This window comes from Capricornis sumatraensis, chromosome 2 (assembly GCF_032405125.1).
Source record: "Capricornis sumatraensis isolate serow.1 chromosome 2, serow.2, whole genome shotgun sequence".
NCBI lineage: Eukaryota > Metazoa > Chordata > Mammalia > Artiodactyla > Bovidae > Capricornis > Capricornis sumatraensis.
Genome location: NC_091070.1, coordinates 17,318,285 through 17,336,216, shown reverse-complemented (window position 1 = coordinate 17,336,216; position 17,932 = coordinate 17,318,285). Strand labels below are relative to the sequence as shown.

Genomic DNA, 17,932 nt, shown 5'->3' with positions numbered 1-17,932 from the left:
TTGGGTGCTAGGGTGTCTGACTCCACGGTAACATCCCTTAACCTCCCTGTGTACAGATACCAAGTCTCATGTGTAGGCACAGTATTGGGCTGTCATTTCATAACACCATTTGTATTAATTTTTAGTTACTTTCTATTTATATCAAGTGTAAACTTTCCTTTAAAAATGCATTTCAGGAAATGAATTAACTTAAAAATATTAGAAATTTATTTTCATCTGGGTTGAGATTAGAACAGCAGAAGGGCCCTTGAGGTTAGTGGCTAAGGGACAACTGGCAACTGGGGAGACGCCAGTGAACGACCAGGGGCACAAGGCTCAGCACAATGGAACTGCTCTGGCCCTCCAGGGTCTCAAAGACAAGTCTGGAGAGTCAACTAAAAAGATCATCTTAGGGACCTCTCGGTGGTCCAGTGGTTAAGACCCGGCACGTCTACTGCAGGGGACATGGGTTTGATCCCTGGATGGGGAACAAAGATCCTGCATCCCACATGGATCCTGCATCCCACACGCTGTACTGTGTGGCCACAAAAAAGAAAAAAAAGATCATCTTATGATGAAGAAAGAGAAAATGGGAAAGCTGCAAGTTGAAAAAAAGGTTTATCTTTTAAAAAGTTATAAAATTTATATAGCTGGAAAGTCTCCTATGGCAAAACTGAAGTGATCTGAAAGACTGCTGGCTCTCTTGACTCCCAAGTCCAATACACTCTTCCATTTCGACCCTTCATCTCTCTTTGTTTTTCAATTTTTATTTATTCATTCATTCATTTTTTATTTTTGGCTGTGCCGGGCCTTTACTGTTGTATGCGGGTTTTCTCTGGTTGTGATCAGGGGCTACTCTCTAGCTGTCGTGCACGGGCTTCTCCTGTTGTGGAGCACGGGCTCTAGAGCACAGGTTCAATGGCTGTGGTGCACAGACTCAGCTGTTCCACGGCATGTGGGATCTTCCCAGATCAGGGGTTGTACCCATGTCTCCTGCACTGGCAGGCGGACTCTTTACCACTGAGCCACCAGGGGAAGCCCCGACCCTTCATCTCTTATAGATCCCACACTTCCACGTTTTCTTTAGAAAACATGATCTGAGGTTATACGTAAGTGATCAGCATTTCAAGTGCACAAAGCGGTGGCTGAGGTAGCAGGAGGCACGCCAGCAGGATGAGGGGTGTGGAGGTTCACACGTGGGCTGAGCCCACTGCCGCCGGCGTTCCCCACACTGCCAGGCGAACCTGGGGCTCCTTCCTCGCCCGCCAGCCCTCCTGGTCTCTCCTGGGGACCCGAACACCTGAGCTTGGCTCTCCTTCTGGTGCCCAGCCTTGGCTTCATTCCACTTTGATCCTGGTCAGCTCCCACCTTCCGTCTCCACAGAGTCTCAGAACCAAGGAGTGAAACTACAAGAGACCATCACCACCGCACAGCGATCAGGCTGCCCTGGCTGTAATCGACCCCCTGCCCACTCTGCCATCCCCACTCCCCATTCCACGGGCCCCCTGTCAGGCCCAGCCTTGGGGTTCTTCCTGGTCCTCAGGCCATCCTGCGGGCATGGGTACCTTCTCGAGGCTGCGTCGGTGGCCCACGCTGATGAACGTCATGCCCAGCTGCTGGCCGATGCGGTACAGCTCGCTCTCCACCTCCTCAGTCAGGGCACTGGTGGCTTCATCAAGCACTGGGGACAGAACCCAGCAGGAGGATGTGGGGGCCTGCGGTCCACCAACCTCTGCGGCTCCTCCAGCCCACGCCCACCTCTGGCTGGGGCCTGATCAGAGGCTGAAAACTGCTCTGCCTTCCAGGAGCCCTGCCTTAGGGAGACCATGGGCCAAAGGAACAGAGGGTGAGGCTTCATGTGGGAAGCCACTGGCAGCAGCGGGACAAAATCCTTCAGCTTCCTATAGATGAATACCAGCCACTGCCTGGGATCTCTCAATCCGAGGAATCCTAGTTCCCTCGAGGATGTCAGTTCCTAGAAAAGTTCATACCTGCCATCCCTCTGCCAGGTACAGCTGGGGAGATGGCAGAATCTGAGGACCAAAATCAGAAGCCCTCTCAAGGTTGCCTCCAGCTGCCACACTGGCTGAAAGCCTAAGACTCGGTAGTTTAATATACGGGGGCTTCCCAGATGGCTCAGTGGTGAAGAATCTGCCTGTGATGCAGGAGACTCGGGTTTGATCTCTGAATGGGAAGATCCCCTGGGAGGAGGAAATGGCAACTCACTCCAGTACTCTTGCCTGGAGAATCCCATGGACAGAGGAGCCTGGTGGGCTACAGTCCAAAGGGTCACAAAGAGTCAGACACGACTGAGCGGTTTTATATATATATACCTGAGGATTGCAAGCACTGCCGCCTCATGGGCAGAGTTCTGTTGTCCCCCTCGGCAGGAACAGAGACACCTGGCCAGGCACAGGTGTGCTCTCCTATCCATACCCATGACTCTCCAGGTGCACTTGAACAACACGCTGCTACACCTGCGAGCGCACACGGTACCTGGATGGCACACACGCCTACAGGGCGAACCTCACCTGCGTACTTCGGCTGCAGGTAGAAAAGCCGGGCAAAGGAGAGCCTCTGCATCTCTCCTGGGGACAGGACATCGTACCTGCAGAAAGGGAAGTGGAGAGGCCAGCTGGAGGAAGGAACATATAGCTTGGCTTCTGCACAGAATGGTCTGGGCAGGAAGAGGCTCTCACTGTAGACAGACTGTCCCAGCACCACCCCCACAACTTTCCCACCAGAGCCACACTGCCCACAAGAGACAAGGCCAAAACTCTGTATGCAAAGACATGAACCAGGCCCCTACTGGGCCAGCAACGCCCTGGGATTTGGGGTCAGGAGTCAGTTCATCCCTTGCCAGGACCCCTGGGAGCTACTGTCTTTGGGGGAGCTGTCTCTGGAGCACCCCAACCTCCTCCTTACCAGTTCCAATCGACCTGCTGGTCCAGACCCTTTGTCCTTGCAACCAAGCTGGACTGTAACACACCAGAGAAAACGATGGGTCAAATGGAAGGGCCCATCCCTGCCTCCTCCCATCCTGAGGACCGCCTCAGTCCCACCACATACATCTACCCCCAGCAGCGTAGCAAGTGGGGCCTGGGCGAGCAGTCTGCCCCAAGCAGAGAGGAGCAGTCCATCAGCTACTGTTTAGACTTGCTGGAGCATGGGGACCAGAAAAAGCAACCTGACGTGGTGTTATCATTGTTTTAAAAGTTGTTACAGAGTGAACGCTGCTTGTTCCCCATACCTGGCCAACAGCTCCCACTGCTGATTTATATGCCCACCCCTACTCCCCTCCCTTGCCCCAGGCTCAGACCTCCAGACCCTGGCCAGGACAGCAGGGCTGGCCCCGCTGGGCTGGCACCTGTGTGGTCAGTGCTACCAGGTGGGCTTGGACCTCAGGGTCCATGCCCTCACTTACCAGGCCTGCCAGCTCCAAGAACCTCATGATCCTCTCATCATCAGTAGAACCTGCAAGACACAGAAGTCAGTGACTCTGGGCGGCCAGAATGGATGGGGTGCATCACGACAGGGGGCGAGCAGAGGTGGGGCACCAGAATGGGGGCCAGGGGTCTGAGCGACAGGTTACAGCACTTAATACACTAGGGAAGGGCCAGGGAAGGATGTGATCCATCCCCTTCCTCCCATGGGTGTCTCTCCTCTGCAGGGGGGAGACAGAACAAGATGAGGTCAGGGTACAGACCCTAAAACAGTAACCAGTCAGAGGAGGTGATGGAGGGGACCAAACCAGAAACCAGCAGCCTGGTGGGGGGCCTCCCCCAACAGGCAGAGAAGGAACAGTGGGATGGGGGACATGTCCCAAGGGGGCCCAGCTCACCTGAGTCTGGGTAGATCTCCTTCAAGGGATATATCACCTGATAAAACCACAGGGGCCTGGGGTAAGGGCCAAGGAGAGGTGGGACGGCACACAGCCCACCCTTGCTTGGAAACAGGAACCGCCAGAGACCAGGCTCCTCTTCACCCGAGGAGAGGAAGAAGCAATCTGGCTGAGGAGCTGGGCTTACAGACAGCAGGGAGGGCCCCAGAATCCAAGGGCTCAATAAATACATGTGATATTTGGCTTATGGCCCCCCACAGGTTAGCCTGCCCCCGGAAGCTGCCCTGAGTACATGGCCTGACCCACAGATGTGAATATGAAACAGGAGCCGTCTGTCAGCTACCATTTAGACCTGCTGGAGTGTGGGGACCAGAAAAAGCAACCTGATGTAGTGTTATCATTGTTTTAAAAGTTGCTACAGAGTGAACCCTGCTTGTTCCCCATACCTGGCCAACAGCTCCCACTGCTGATTTATATGCCCACCCCAACCCCCTGCCTCACCCCAGGCTCAGACCTCCAGTCCCTGGCCAGGGACAGCAGGACCGGCCCCACTGGGCCAGCACCTGTGGCTGATGCTACAGGTGGGCTTGGACCTAGGGGTCCTTGCCCTCACGTGTTGGGCATGGTTCATTTATGCCCTGCCTGCTGTACCAGCTCTCTAGTGCTGAGACCTGTCACCCTACCAGGGCCATGTTGGGGGGTGGGGTGGGAGGAGTGGGCCCCGGGCTGACCTGCTCCCGAAGGGTCCCATCAGTGAAGAAAGGCTTTTGGGGCAGGAACAGCACCCCGTGGGGTCCAAAGTCCGCCAGCATCTGCACTGAGCCTGCAGGGCCCACAGAAACCTTTGTTTGGGCATCTTCCAAAAGGTAACTGCTCCTCACTCTCCTCCAAGAGGCTTGATCCTTACAGACAGATGCACACACATACCCACACGCACACAGATGCATCCCAACCCCCCCAGGCCAACGCTGGCTCAGAGACGGTGCAGGCTGGTCTCACCCCGTGCGCTTGCCCAGAGGCCGCCCAGAACCCGGAGCAAGGAGGTCTTGCCGGTGCCCGTGTTGCCTGTGATGAGCAGGCTCTGCCCCTCAGAGATCTTCAGACTCAGGTCCTTGATTAAGGGTTTGTGAGAGGAGGGGGCGTAGATGCAGACCCGCTCGAGGAGGAAAGCTGTATCTGCTGGCTCTGTTGCTGGCTCTCCTGGGCCCCTGGGGTCCGAGAAGGGAGGAGATGAGGGGAAGATAAGCACTGTCAGTGCTGCTGGGAGTAGGGGAGCCCCTTCTCCTCGGGGGCGAATCACCTCTGGACTGGGGGAGGGGCTGCCATGGGCTCAATTGTGACCTCAGAAATCACATGCTGAAGTTCCAACCCTTGTACCTCAGAAGGTGACTGCATTTGGAGACAGGGTCTTGAAAGAGGTGAAAGTGAAAGTCGCTCAGTCGTGTCCGACTCTGTGACCCCATGGACTACACAGTCCGTGGAATTCTCCAGGCCAGAATACTGGAGTGGGTAGCCTTTCCCTTCTCCAGGGGATCTTCCCAATCCAGGGATCGGACCTCAGTTTTCCGCATCGCAGGCAGATTCTTTACCAGATGAGCCACGAGGGAAGCCCAAGAATACTGGACTGGGTAGCCTATCCCTCCTCCAGTGGATCTTCCTGACCCAGGAATTGAACCAGGGTCTCCTGGATTGCAGGTGGATTCTTTACCAACTGAGCTCTAAGAGGTGAGTACATTCAAATGAGGCTGTGAGGATAGGGCCCTAATCCTGCAGGACTGCTGTCCTTTTAAGAGGGAGAGACACACCAGGGGGTGAACAGCAGAGAAAACACCATGGAAGGACGCCGTGAGAAAGCAGCCGCCTGCAAGTGAAGGAGCAAGGCCTGGGGAGAAACCAGTGCTGCCCCCACCTTGACCTTGGACTTCCAGCCTCCAGAACTATGAGGAAATAAACTTCTACTCTTTAAGCTACCCAGTGGGTAGCTATGGGTGTCCTATGGTAGCCCTGGCAAACTGAGAGAGGTGGTCTGGGCACATGCTCCGTGGCAGGCTGGGCCACGTCCTGCCCTTGACTGATCTTAATCAGTCTTACCAGCCAGGCACCACAGCAGTTATCCCCTCTTGGCAGATAAGGAAACTGAGTCTGGTGGCTAAGTAACTGCCTCAGGGGCACAGAGCTGCATCTGTCCAGTTCTAATGTCAAGAGGTTTTCACAGCATCACAGTGCGATTGAAGGTCAGAAGCGGAATGGACATACTAACCCGTTCTGGAGTTTCTGGCTCTCCGTTGACGCCCATCTTCCCCACAGAACAGCAACTCCAGTTTCCTACAGTCCCTGCCCCAGTAGCCCACCCCGGTCCCTGGGTTCAGAGATGCATAAAGTTTTCATCCTTAACAGAAGCAACAGTTAAGGTGTTAGCTCCTAAGAAGAGAGTTGAGCATAGTTCTTGAAATTCAGCTCGTTTCCATTTTTCAAAGCTTACTCTGCGGCCTCCATCCAAACCACCTCCTATGAACTAGGGGACCCAATCCCCACAGCAACCCTAAAACAAAGGTTCCATGAACATGTTCCTTATGGATATGAAGATACTGAGAGCGGTTAGGTAATCTGTTCAAGAAAAGTGAGGATGCGAGACAAATCCTCGATGCCCAGAAAGGTCAGAAACATCCCAGAGCCTTCAAGGATACATGAATGAAGACACCTCTGGGCCTGTGCAGAGACAAAGAACAGACAGGCCCCAAGGAAAGGGGTGGGTGCAGCAGGGCTCCGTAGGAGGAAGGGGAAGGAAAGGAAGAGGAGGGATTCTATTTGGAGTTTCGTTAGCTCAGGCCCAGGCGGCTTGTGCACTTTGCTTCTGTCGGGTGGGAAGATGGTGTAAATGAACACAGATGCCGCAACAGCAGCACAGATGGTGAACATTTACAATGTGCCTGCACACGACACGGGTTTCTTTCATTTGCTCCGCCGGACTCTCCTGCCCAGCTGGGAAAGGGCCAGACTCCGGGGCGGTTCCGTGGCCCACATGGTCCATCACCGTGCTGCCGGCCCAGGGCTTACCTGGCCAAGTCCCACTGGCTCTCATCCAGAAACTCCCCATCCTGTGACTTTGGGTTCATGTCCAGCAGGGTCTCCTGAAGCTCCCCGATCCTGGGCAAGAAGTGAAAGCCTGAGGAGGGTCTAGGGGCCCTGGTAAAGGCCTTCCTCCTTTCTTCCTCTCATGCCCACGAGTGTTTGGAAAAGGTTTTTTCTGCTCTTTTATTTTCCCTTTGGCTACTTCTCCCAATGGCACACACCTTGCTCAGGACCCGGCGGGGCCAGAGGCAGCCTCACCTGTGTGTGTAGCCCGCCACGTCGGAGAGCGTGGTGGAGAGTTCGATGAGCTGGCTGAAGCAGTTGATGAGATACAAGCACACGAAGGCATTCTGGGCAGGAGAGAGGGCAGAGAGCCCAGGCCTTGACTCCAAGGCCGAAGGGCAGGGGAGCAAGTGTGACCGGGGATTGGGGGGGGGGCGTTCCCAGGAGGGAGGCTCACCTTGCTGACTAGGCTGCTGAGCTCTGTCGGGCTCAGGTCTCCATAGACGCCACTGAAAATGGGGATTGCGATCACGATGTAGCTCAGGATGCTGCCCAGATAGTCAAACATGTTGATGCCGACTGCAGAAGACACAAGAGAAACCCAGGGTGAGAGGCCCAGGCATTGAGCGTGTGTGCTCCAAGGGGAACAGGAGGCCAAGTGGCATCTCAAGTGATTTCCCGGATTCTCACTTTCCTGAGGACACTCACAGCAAAGGCAAACTGATCAGTGCAGAGAGGGAGGAGGGGCTTGTGTATGGGGGGTGCCATAGACTATCCCCACCCCGTGGTTCCTGCCTCCGGACTCCCTGCACCTACTGCACAGCCAGAGCTCCTTGGACATCAGGTCCCGCTGGGTCTGAAGGAGTTGCTGCAGCCTGCGGTCTGTCCTCATGTGCTCCACGTGACCAGCCCTGATGAGAAAGGCCAGGATGTCCACCGGGTCTGGAGAGCCTCTGCCAGACTGCTCACACTCCCCTTTTGGGACCAGGCCCACCCAAGTGATCTTTCCTGCAGACCCTTTTGGCCACTAGCAGTCAGCCATTGCTGCATTCATTCAACCTGGTATTGCCTGTGCCAAGAACAGGGACTCTATAGCGTGGGCAGAGCTGGTTCAAATTCTGGCTCTGGCCAGTGACTAGCTGGGTAACACTGACAGGTTATTAAGCCTCTGAGTCTCAGTTTACTCATCTAAGAGATGGAGCTTATAATACCTATGTAATAGGCTAATGTGAAAATTTCTGAATTTAAGGTGCCAGACATATGAGTGGCTCCCGATAAAAAACTGTTATTAAACAAATATACACTGAGCAGTCACTAGGTGGCAGGCTCGGTGCTAGTCAGCCAGACAGAGGTGGATAAAACAGCCCGGCAGGCAAATACATGCCTTCTTCACCTGGAACATATGGAAAGTGTTACATAAGCCGTGTGTCTGCAGGACTATGGAAGCAAACAGGCCTGATCACCAAGGGAGTCTGGGAAGGCGCCCAGGAGACAGTGACTTCACGGTTCAAGGATGGGCAGAAATTCTCCAAGCAGAAAGGTTAGGGGAGGACAGAGAAGGAGTTTCAGATTTAGCATCAAGCACAGAGAGGCTACAGGACGACAAACTCAGAGCCCTAAGAACAAACCTGCTTGCCCCAGGGCCCAAAGCTTCATGAGCAGAGGTTGCAGAATCCAGAAACAACTTAGCACAGGCCCAGCTATACCTTTGCCAACAAAGGTACGTCTAGTCAAGGCTATGGTTTTTCCAGTAGTCATATGTGGATGTGAGTTGGACTGTGAAGAAAGCTGAGAGCCGAAGAATTGATGCTTTTGAACTGTGGTGTTGGAAAAGACTCTTGAGAGTCCCTTAGTCTGCAAGGAGATCCAACCAGTCCATTCTAAAGGAGATCAGTCCTGGGTGTTCTTTGGAAGGAATGATGCTAAAGCTGAAACTCCAGTACTTTGGCCACCTCATGCGAAGAGTTGACTCATTGGAAAAGACTCTGATGCTGGGAGAGATTGGGGGCAGGAGGAGAAGGGGACGAGAGGATGAGATGGCTGGATGGCATCACCGACTCGATGGACGAGTTTGAGTGAACTCTGGGAGTTGGTGATGGACAGGGAGGCCTGGCGTGCTGCGATTCATGGGGTCGCAGGGAGTCGGACATGACTGAGAGACTGAACTAACAGCTATACCTGCTCCCCACAACAAACCTCTTTCAGGCATGCTGAATGCATGCTAAGTTGCTTCAGTTGTGTCCGACTCTTTGTGACCCTATGGACTGTAGCCTGCCAGGCTCCCCTGCCCACGGAATTCTCCAGGCAAGAATATTGGAGTGGGTTGCCATGCCCTCCTCCAGGGGATCCTCCCGACCCAGGGATCGAACCCACATCTCTTGCATCTCTTGCACTGAAAGGTGGGCTCTTTACCACTAGCATCACCTGGGAAGCCCCTCAACCTCTCTCATAGATTCCTGAAACTCTTGGTGCCCCCGAAGTGGTGGCAGCTACAAACTGCAGCAGAGATGGACTTAAGAGCAAAGTCCTGGGGCTATTAGATCCATGTGATCCAAGGACAAACTTCCATTCCTTAAACACAAACCTCTGGGCCCTTACTATCAATCCAAACAAGAGTCCAGAGTCCTTACAGGAGGCAGAGTTCAGGGACCTGCCGTGGCCACAGGGGAAGGAATGGGATTTCACAACACAGCTGTCGGGACAGAGTCTGTGGGGAGAGAGTCTTCTAATCTGAGAGGCTCCACTCCCTCCCATGCTACAGAGAAGCAAGATGAGCTGTGGACGTCAATGGGCTTCGGGTACTGGTGGAAAGCCACTTTTTTACAGACAGAAAAGCAGAGGCAATGCCTTATAGTCATCAGCAAGAGGATGAAGCAGGCACTCATTTCACTCTAAAACAAATTCTGCCCCATGCTACACCACGAGGAGGAAGGACTTGTTTCAGAAGCAAAGCCACGGACAGAAGGATGAGGCAGACGAGGACAGTGAGACACGGGGAGAGGGTCACGGCCAAGTGTGAGGCTGCCTGGCCCCTGGCCTTGGTGATGGTGGGAGGGTGGTATGATTCACCTTGCCTTCTCTGCCATCTATCTCCCCGATCAATTCTGATGAGGCAGATGGGCAACTATCTCCAGGACTCACCTGAAAAAAGCAGCAGGCTCAGCATTCACCCGGATCTGCATGTGCTTGAACCTGGGCAGACCAGAGGTAAATGTGTGCTGACGGTGGGCAGGACTGGGCTCTCTCCTTTCAGAGTCCTGGATCAACAGGACCTCCAGGCAAAGAGGAACACGGGTCCCCTTCAACACTGTGGCTGCTTCAGCCCAACCCTTCCCTGAACTGTCACAGGGTGGGAAATCCCAGGCCTGGGTGGGGTGGCAGGAGCCCAGTGGACAGGGCAGCCCCTCGCCTTGCTCCAGAGAGGACAGGTGCATGACTGCCACCGCCCCTCCTTCCCCCAGGGCCGGGTCTGAAGGAGGCGGCCAGGAAGCACAGAGCAGGGCACAGATCCACGGGCTGACTTGAATGAGGGTGTCTGGAACAGAAGCGTGTGAGAAGGCCAAGGGATGACGGTGACGAGGGCCAACCAGTCATCGTTCTCACTGCTGCTCATGTATCATCTCATTAATTCCCCTTATAATTCTCTCCATCGGGGACAGTACCATCTCCATTTTAGAGATGAGAAGATGGAAGTTTAGCGGTTAAAGACCTCCCCCAAGAGCACGGCTAGTGACTGGCATAACTGGGAGTTAAATTCAGGCAGGCTTTTTCCAGATCCCATTCCTTATGCCTTACGCTCAGCCCAGAAACCCCCGAGCAAGGGAGACATACCTGAAATCCCCCTCCAGCTTCTCCTGCTGCACCAGCTTTGCCACAATGGGACTCATCAACACTCTGTTCACCACGGTTCCCAGGATGAAATACCCGAAGATGCTCACAGGCCCGAGCCAGCTGGTGCTGAAAGGCGGAGAGAGGGAGGGTGTGGAGAGGGACATATACCCGCAGGACTTGGCCCTGACTCCTGCCCCAGTTCTGGGCAGCCCGTCCCATCTCAGAGCCCCGTGGGTCCTCTGCTCCTACGTGGGGGCACCGAATACCTGGACAGTGACACATTACAGGGCCAAAGGGAGGGCCAGGGTCCGAACACACAAGATGAGTAGACTTCCTGGGGTGCAGGTGGGAAGGAGGGAAGACCTCTCTGGACCCTGACCCGAGAGAGCAGACTCCCCTCTGGCAAGTGAGTGCTGGACTTGGGGGAACCAGCAAGCAGGGGAGGCCGGGGGGCATGCCAGCAAGAGGAGAGGCTTCACCTCCGGAAGCACTGGTAGGTGTAGTAGACAAGGGTGAAGGGAGAGATGATCAGCTTGCTGGCCATGCTGCTGAGTTGCCGACAGAACCGCTCCACGTCCTGGCTGATACGCTGGTCCCTGGAGCCAATGACACACAGTGACTGGACCCAGGGAGCTGGGCTCTAGGGTGAGAGCTAAGGCAGCTCCAGGTTACCTCTTGTTCTGACCTTGCCTTGCAACGACTCCGTGGGAAGAGGGACCCAGACAAGGGCTGGTCTCCTAAACGCAATGAGACCCTTAGGATCTTCAAACAGGGTTGTGCAAAGTGGCTTCTTAAGGCACTTCAGTCTACCCCTCAGAAAAAAAATGGCAACTGAAAGGTCCAGCACCCGAGTGGCCTGAGCTGGCTCCGAGCAGAGCCAAAGAAGAACTTGAGGGTGGGTGACCCGAGTTTCTGGATGATCAGGAAAGCTATCCGACTTATCTCACTCCTCCCAACCTCTCCCTCATGAGCCGGAGCCCGCCCCCATTTTAGCTAGGTGGCTGTGGAAGCTCTGTATGGGTTCAGCCATGGAGAAGATGCCTAGAAGAGAAAGTCAAGAAGCATCAGGGTGGGACTTCTCTGGTGCTCCAGTGGTTGAGAATCCACCAGTTTCTATGGTTCCATCTGCAGTCAGGGAACTGAAATCCCACATACCACAGGGTGACTAAGCTCGCATGCCTCAACTAAGACCCCACGGAGTCAAATAAATAAATATTTTTAAAAAAAAAGAAAAGAAGAAGCATCAGGGCCTTCCAAGAGCCTTTGCTGCAAAGCTCTGCGTAAGCTGAGGAAAGGTTACCTCAAGCAACGAAGAGCTTGGAAGGGTGGTGAGTGCGGAGGAAATGAGTGTGAAGAGAGACTCCATACGTCTCATCCCAACACCAAGGCGACAATGACTCCAAACTCCCAGAGAGGCGTGAGCTTGGGCAAATCCCTTGCTTTCTCTGGGCCTCAGTTCCCTCACCTGTAAGGGAACCTGGGACTCAGTGAACCTAAGAGAGGTGATAGAATGGGGACTGGCATCCCAGACTGAGTCCTAGACAGCAGCAATTTTTTACTGGTCAAAATCAGAGCGTCGGTTTTCTTGCTTTTTTCTAGCAAGGACTTTTATCTCGGTCTTCAGAGGGTGCCTTGTTTGGAGGCCCAGGATATGAAATGGACAAAAGGGAGCTGCTCTTGGCCTCTTCTTTCACCTTCCCGTCCTCAGGTGTGCAGAGCACCCGCCCGCTATGGCTCCGGGCAACGACATTTGCAGATAACTGCAGATGACCTCATGGGGGTCCCAGCAGGGCCTCTCCTGGGCTGAGTCAGCCCAGATGGATGAACCCCATAGAGGATGGCCAAGACTGACAGGGGGCGCCTACGGGTTATCGACGTCATCACGCAGCACGTTGAGGGTGTAGTACACGCGGCCGCGGAAGTAGAGGCGGTGGAGGTGCTCCGTGAGGTCCTTCCTCCAGCTCACATACAGCAGGTTGCAGGTGAACTGGTCAAAGCTCTTGAGCTGAGCAGTGGGGGAGACAAGGGGAAGGGAGAGATGTATAATTCTTCCTGCAAGCGTCAGCTTCCAGCTCAGGCTGGCAGAAAGCCTCTGCCGACCAGTCCCAGCCCAAAGGCTGTCCACTCAGCACTAGGGCCTGTTAAAGCCTCAAGTCATGGGATTCCTCCGTTCCTCATTCACTCATGTGTTCAATCCTTCACCAAGGACCAGCCCCCACGCGCTTCTGGAGATTGGGGACAGTATTTTCTCTTCCATTTATGTTCTTATTTTTCTGTCCCCCCAAACCTGGAACAGGGTTCTATATACATAGGTGCTTACTGACAGAAGACCCAACAGAAGTGCCAAAGTGTGATGAGAAGTGCCTTCCCCAAGAAAACAGGTAGTGAAGCCTGACAGCATTAGGCTTGAGTCCTAGCAGAACCCTGACTCTCATCATTTACAGAGCCTGTGTATGCTAAGCACGAGGGAGGTAACAGTGAGTTCACAGTCTAGTGAAAAACAGTCCCAAGGGTGGAAGGGGTGTTAGAGCAGAGGTAAACTCAAAAGGATTAACAGGACTTCCCTGGTGGGCCAATGGCTAAGACTCTAAGCTCCCAAAGCAGGGGTCCCCAGGTTCGATCCCTGGTCAGGGAACTAAGATTTCACATGCCTCATGGTGCAGCAAAAAAAAAAAAAAGATTAGTAATTCAAAGGGGTGGAGTTGGATGGAGGAAACAGGAAAGAAAAGTTGAGGATGTTCTGAAGGAGGTGATAGCAGAGGAATCCTGAAAAGTCAGCAGGCATTAAGCAAGTGAATGAGGGGTGGGGAGAGGAGGCCGTTCTGTGAGGAAGCAGCAGGTGGAAAGGCTGGGTGATGTGACAAGTGCCAGGCTCCGTCACAGCCTCAGTGCGTGAGGACAGCAGCGGCTCTGGCTGCTGGGCCTGGTTTTCAGGGGGTCTGAGCTCCCTGAGGCAAGACTTTTGGGAACAGAAGCAACAACGATCTTTTCTGTTAAATGCTGAATTAAACCAGAACCCTGTGGCCGAGCCCCAAGAGCTTGAAACAATTGCGGCATTGGTCTCACGTGGGCCAACAGGCAAGATCAGTGGCCTGCCTAGAGTTCTGACCCCACGTTCCCAGAAGAGGGAGGGAACACACACGCACAGCTTGGTTTCTGCTTCCTGATGGCTAAGTCCCACCGGGCACTGGACAGACATCATACTAGGCTGGAGGAGAAGAGAGATGTGGGGAGAAGACCTTACCACGGAGTTGAGGACGATGAGCACAACAGACAGGAAAGTCAGCGTCTTAAATCCATTTAAGTCTTTGTTTCCTAGGACTCCAAAGTATTGACTGGGGATCAAGCCAACCCGGTAGATCACCAGTTGTTCTGGCGGGAGGGGGAGGAGTCAGGAATCAGTAACAAGGGGGGAGAAAAGTCAGAGGAAGGCTTCTTCTTGTATCTTTGTGTAATCAACACCCCGCAGAAGGAAAAGGACCCCACGAGCTTGGGCTCATTCACTCACCCAGTAGGGCCACACACAAAAGGGTCAGGAACATCAAGGCATTCTGTGATGACCAAGAGGGAAACAAAACCTTCTGTATCTGCAGGAACCGCTGGAGAAATTGCAAATCTAACCTGGGTCTGAAGAAGAGAAGCAGAGAGAAACCTAAGAGGACAACAGAGGCTTAGAGAGCAGCGACTAAACTTATCTACACCTGTTGTGGGTTGGGGCTGAGGCCACACAAAAAGAATGTTTTACAAATGCTGAAGTCGGTAGGCTGGGAACAGACCAGGGGATTAAAAAGGAATTTCTTTAAGCTGACAAATGCTATGAAAGGTTAGGACTTCCCTGGTGGCTCAAACGGTAAAGCATCTGCCTACAATGCGGGAGACCCGGGTTCACGGTAACCCACTGCAGTATTCTTGCCTGGAAAATCCCATGGATGGAGAAGCCTGGTAGGCTACAGGCCATGGAGTCCCAAAGAGTTGGGACACGACTGAGAGACTTCACTTTCACTTTCACTATGAAAGGTTATTTACCAAAAACCTATAGCTAAATTAATAAAGAAATTTTAGCCACAAGACAAGGAAACCCGCTACATCCATTCTCAAGACCTCCAAATCAAAAACTAAAAAGCAGGAAAACTCACAACTTTAACTTAGAATTAAGTATTTTTGTTCAACATTGTGCCATAGATTCAAAGACTTGGAGAGCGGAAAATAAGATAATAAAATTTGCAGACTGGAAAATAAACAAGGTAATAAAATCTACGCATACAAGAAATTCCTGTGTCAGGAAGACAGGAAATCCACAGAAAAGTGGAAAAGGACACAAAAAAGGGGAAACGCAAATACTTAAAAGAGGAAAGTTAACACAATGGAATACCTCCTTACACTGATTAAGTTGACACACTTTAGAAAACCCAAACAATACCAAACCCTGGATGGGTGGGGGTCGATGGCTGAGGGGAAACAGGAACCTTTAGGCAGTGGTGTTGGGACACTGGGTGTGGTCACTCCGGAGAACAAATTTAGCAGGATTAAGTGTGACCAAGCATCCTACCCTGGGGTGAACAATCCAAAGAAAAATCTAAGCAATCTAAGTGTCCATCACTAGGAGCATGTATAAGTAAACTGCGGTCTCAAGACCGAAGCACCACCCAGCACTCAGAAGTGAAAACTAGATTACTATAGCATGCATGATCTCAAAACCACAATGTTGAATAAAAAGTTTTTTAAAAATCACAGCATGTTATGCAGCTGGAAAGTAGCTGTACCTTTTCCTCAAACAGCCCCGAGTAAGGCGTCCCAAGGCCCGGCCCTCTTCCCCAGCCGCCCTGCTAACCTGCCGCCAGGCCGGGGTGCGGGCCCCGGGATCGCCATGAACAGGAATCTGACCGACGCGGGAGCCGGGCAGCCCCCGGGTCAGCTCCGGGTCGAGTCCGAAGAGCGCGCTGCCTGCCGAAGAGGGGCGGGGCCCCAATTGGGGGCGGGGCCTGGACCCGGCTACCACAGAGACGGGCGGATAGAGAGGAAGGCGCCGGGCGACGCAGCCTCTGCCGGAAGCGACAGACTTCTCTAAAAGAACCAGAGCGCTGTCTGTCGACCCGGCGCCTAGAGCGCCCTCTCCTGGATATGGACAGTTTCCCCTTACGCAAGAAGCCGCGGAGAATGTGACCGAAGTATTTTTAACTCGAATTATACAGGAACCAGAGATCAAATTGTCAACATCCGTTGGATCATCGGAAAAGGAAGAGTTCCAGAAAAACATTTACTTCTGCTTTATTGATTACGCCAAAGCCTTTGACTGTGTGAATCACAAACTGGAAAATTCTGCAAGAGATGGGAATACCAGACCACCTGACCGGCCCCCTGAGAAATCTGTAGCAGGTCAAGAAGCAACCGGTAGAACTGTACATGGAACAACAGACTGGTTTCAAATCTGGAAAGGAGTGGGTCAAGGCTGTTTATTGTCACCCTGCTTATTTAACTTATATGCAGAGTACATCATGAGAAACGTTGGGCTGGATGAAGCACAAGCTAGAATCAAGATTGCCGGGAAAAATATCAATAACCTCAGATATAAAGGCGATACCACCCTAAAAAGCCTCTTGATGAAAGTGAAAGACGAGAGTGAAAAAGCTGGCTTAAAACTCAACATTCAGAAAACTAAGATCATGGCATCTGGTCCCATCACTTCATGGCAAATAGATGGGGAAACAATGGAAACAGTGACAGACTTTATTTTGGGGGGCTCCAAAATTACTGCAGATGGTGACTGCAGCCATGAAATTAAAAGATGCTTGCTTCTTGGAAGAAAAGTTATAACCAACTTAGCGTATTAAAAAGCAGAGACATTACTTTACCAACAATGTCTGTCTAGTCAAAGCTATGGTTTTTCCAGTAGTCATGTATGGATGTGAGTTGGACTGTAAAGAAAGCTGAGCATGGAAGAATTGATGCTTTTGAACTGTGGTGTTGGAGAAGACTCTTGAGAGTCCAAGAAGGAGATCCAACCAGTTAATGCTAAGGGAAATCAGTCCTTAATGTTCATTGGAAGGACTGATGCTGAAGCTGAAACTCCAATACTTTGGCCACCTGATATGAAGAACTGACTCATTGGAAAAGACCCTGATGCTGGGAAAGACTGAAAGCAGGAAGAGAAAGGGATGACAGAAGATGAGACGGTTGGATGGCATCACCGACTCAATGGATGTGAGTCTGAATAAGCTCCCAGAGTTGGTGATGGACAGAGAAGCCTGGTGTGCTACAGTCCATGGGGTCTCAAAGAGCTGGACACGACTGAGCGACTGAACTGAGGTGATACATGTTTCACTGGAGAGGGGAAAGGCTAGCCTCTCCAGTATTCTGGCCTGGAAAATTCCATGGACTGTATAGTCCATGGGGTTGCAGAGTCGGACATGACTGAGTGACTTTCACTTCACTTCATACATGTTTCATACATTCTCCCAAAGACACCAGAATGGCTTTTTTTTTTTTTGACCGTGCTGTGCAGTGAGGACTTCAGGGATCTTAGTTCTTCCACCAGGAATTGAACCTGTGCTCACACAGTGACAGTGTGGAATGCTAACCACTGGATTTTCAGGGAATTGCCTAGAATTATCTTTTAACAACATCTTTTAACAATTTTAGTTAGAATAAAATCCAAATGTTTCTATGGCACAAGTGATCAGGTCTTCTCACCTTGGTCTTTTTTATTGGCCACTTAATTTTGGTCTCAGGGTTTTTGCCTGGATCATTCTTCTCCCTAGCCTAATGCTTTCCATGACTGGCTCATTCTCATCATTAGTTCAATAGGATGTCAGCTGCTCACTCTATGCTGTCCTTGCCCCGACATTCACTATTACAATACACTTTTATTGTCTTCATGATAGTTATCCCTGTCTGAAATCATCTTGTTTCTTTGCTCTATTGTTTGTCTTCCTTTAGAAGAATACATTTCATTGAGCAGGAACTCTGTCTTGCTTATTGATGTATTCCCAGTATCTCAAAACACTGCTGAGATAAGTGCTTAATAAATATTTGTTAAATGTCGAATGAATGAAATGCTTGTCAACTGGCTGATGATGAGCAGCATGATCTCCCAGGGCCCTAAGTTTGAATCTAGATGTACCCTCCCCTCTTCCTTCAGTCCTTAAGTGTCAACTATATTCCAAACACTCAACAAGATACATGTATCACCTGTCTTCTTGGAGTTGA

The 17,932-nt window shown here is 52.1% G+C and overlaps 1 protein-coding gene across 4 annotated transcripts; it reads right to left on the bottom strand.

Annotated features, from left to right (window-relative positions):
- Positions 1-235: 235 nt before the first annotated feature.
- On the bottom strand, positions 236-15,677 carry ABCD4 (ATP binding cassette subfamily D member 4). 4 transcript variants are annotated; one of them, XM_068966372.1, is made up of 19 exons: positions 15,558-15,677; positions 14,235-14,353; positions 13,971-14,098; positions 12,592-12,731; positions 11,206-11,322; positions 10,727-10,852; positions 10,037-10,087; positions 7,712-7,806; positions 7,353-7,474; positions 7,151-7,242; positions 6,878-6,967; positions 4,820-5,028; positions 4,552-4,643; positions 3,821-3,857; positions 3,404-3,453; positions 2,905-2,957; positions 2,511-2,587; positions 1,545-1,660; positions 236-1,385 (listed from the first exon to the last, which is right to left on the bottom strand). In XM_068966372.1, exons 1-19 carry the CDS (start codon positions 15,593-15,595, stop codon positions 1,317-1,319), a joined length of 1,821 nt encoding a protein of 606 aa, XP_068822473.1. In that variant the 5' UTR covers positions 15,596-15,677; the 3' UTR covers positions 236-1,316. The 4 variants fall into 4 exon arrangements, with proteins under 4 accessions (XP_068822473.1, XP_068822474.1, XP_068822476.1 ...); XM_068966373.1 differs by lacking the exon at positions 10,727-10,852; XM_068966375.1 differs by lacking the exons at positions 13,971-14,098; positions 14,235-14,353 and having other exon boundaries at positions 15,558-15,595.
- Positions 15,678-17,932: the final 2,255 nt, after the last annotated feature.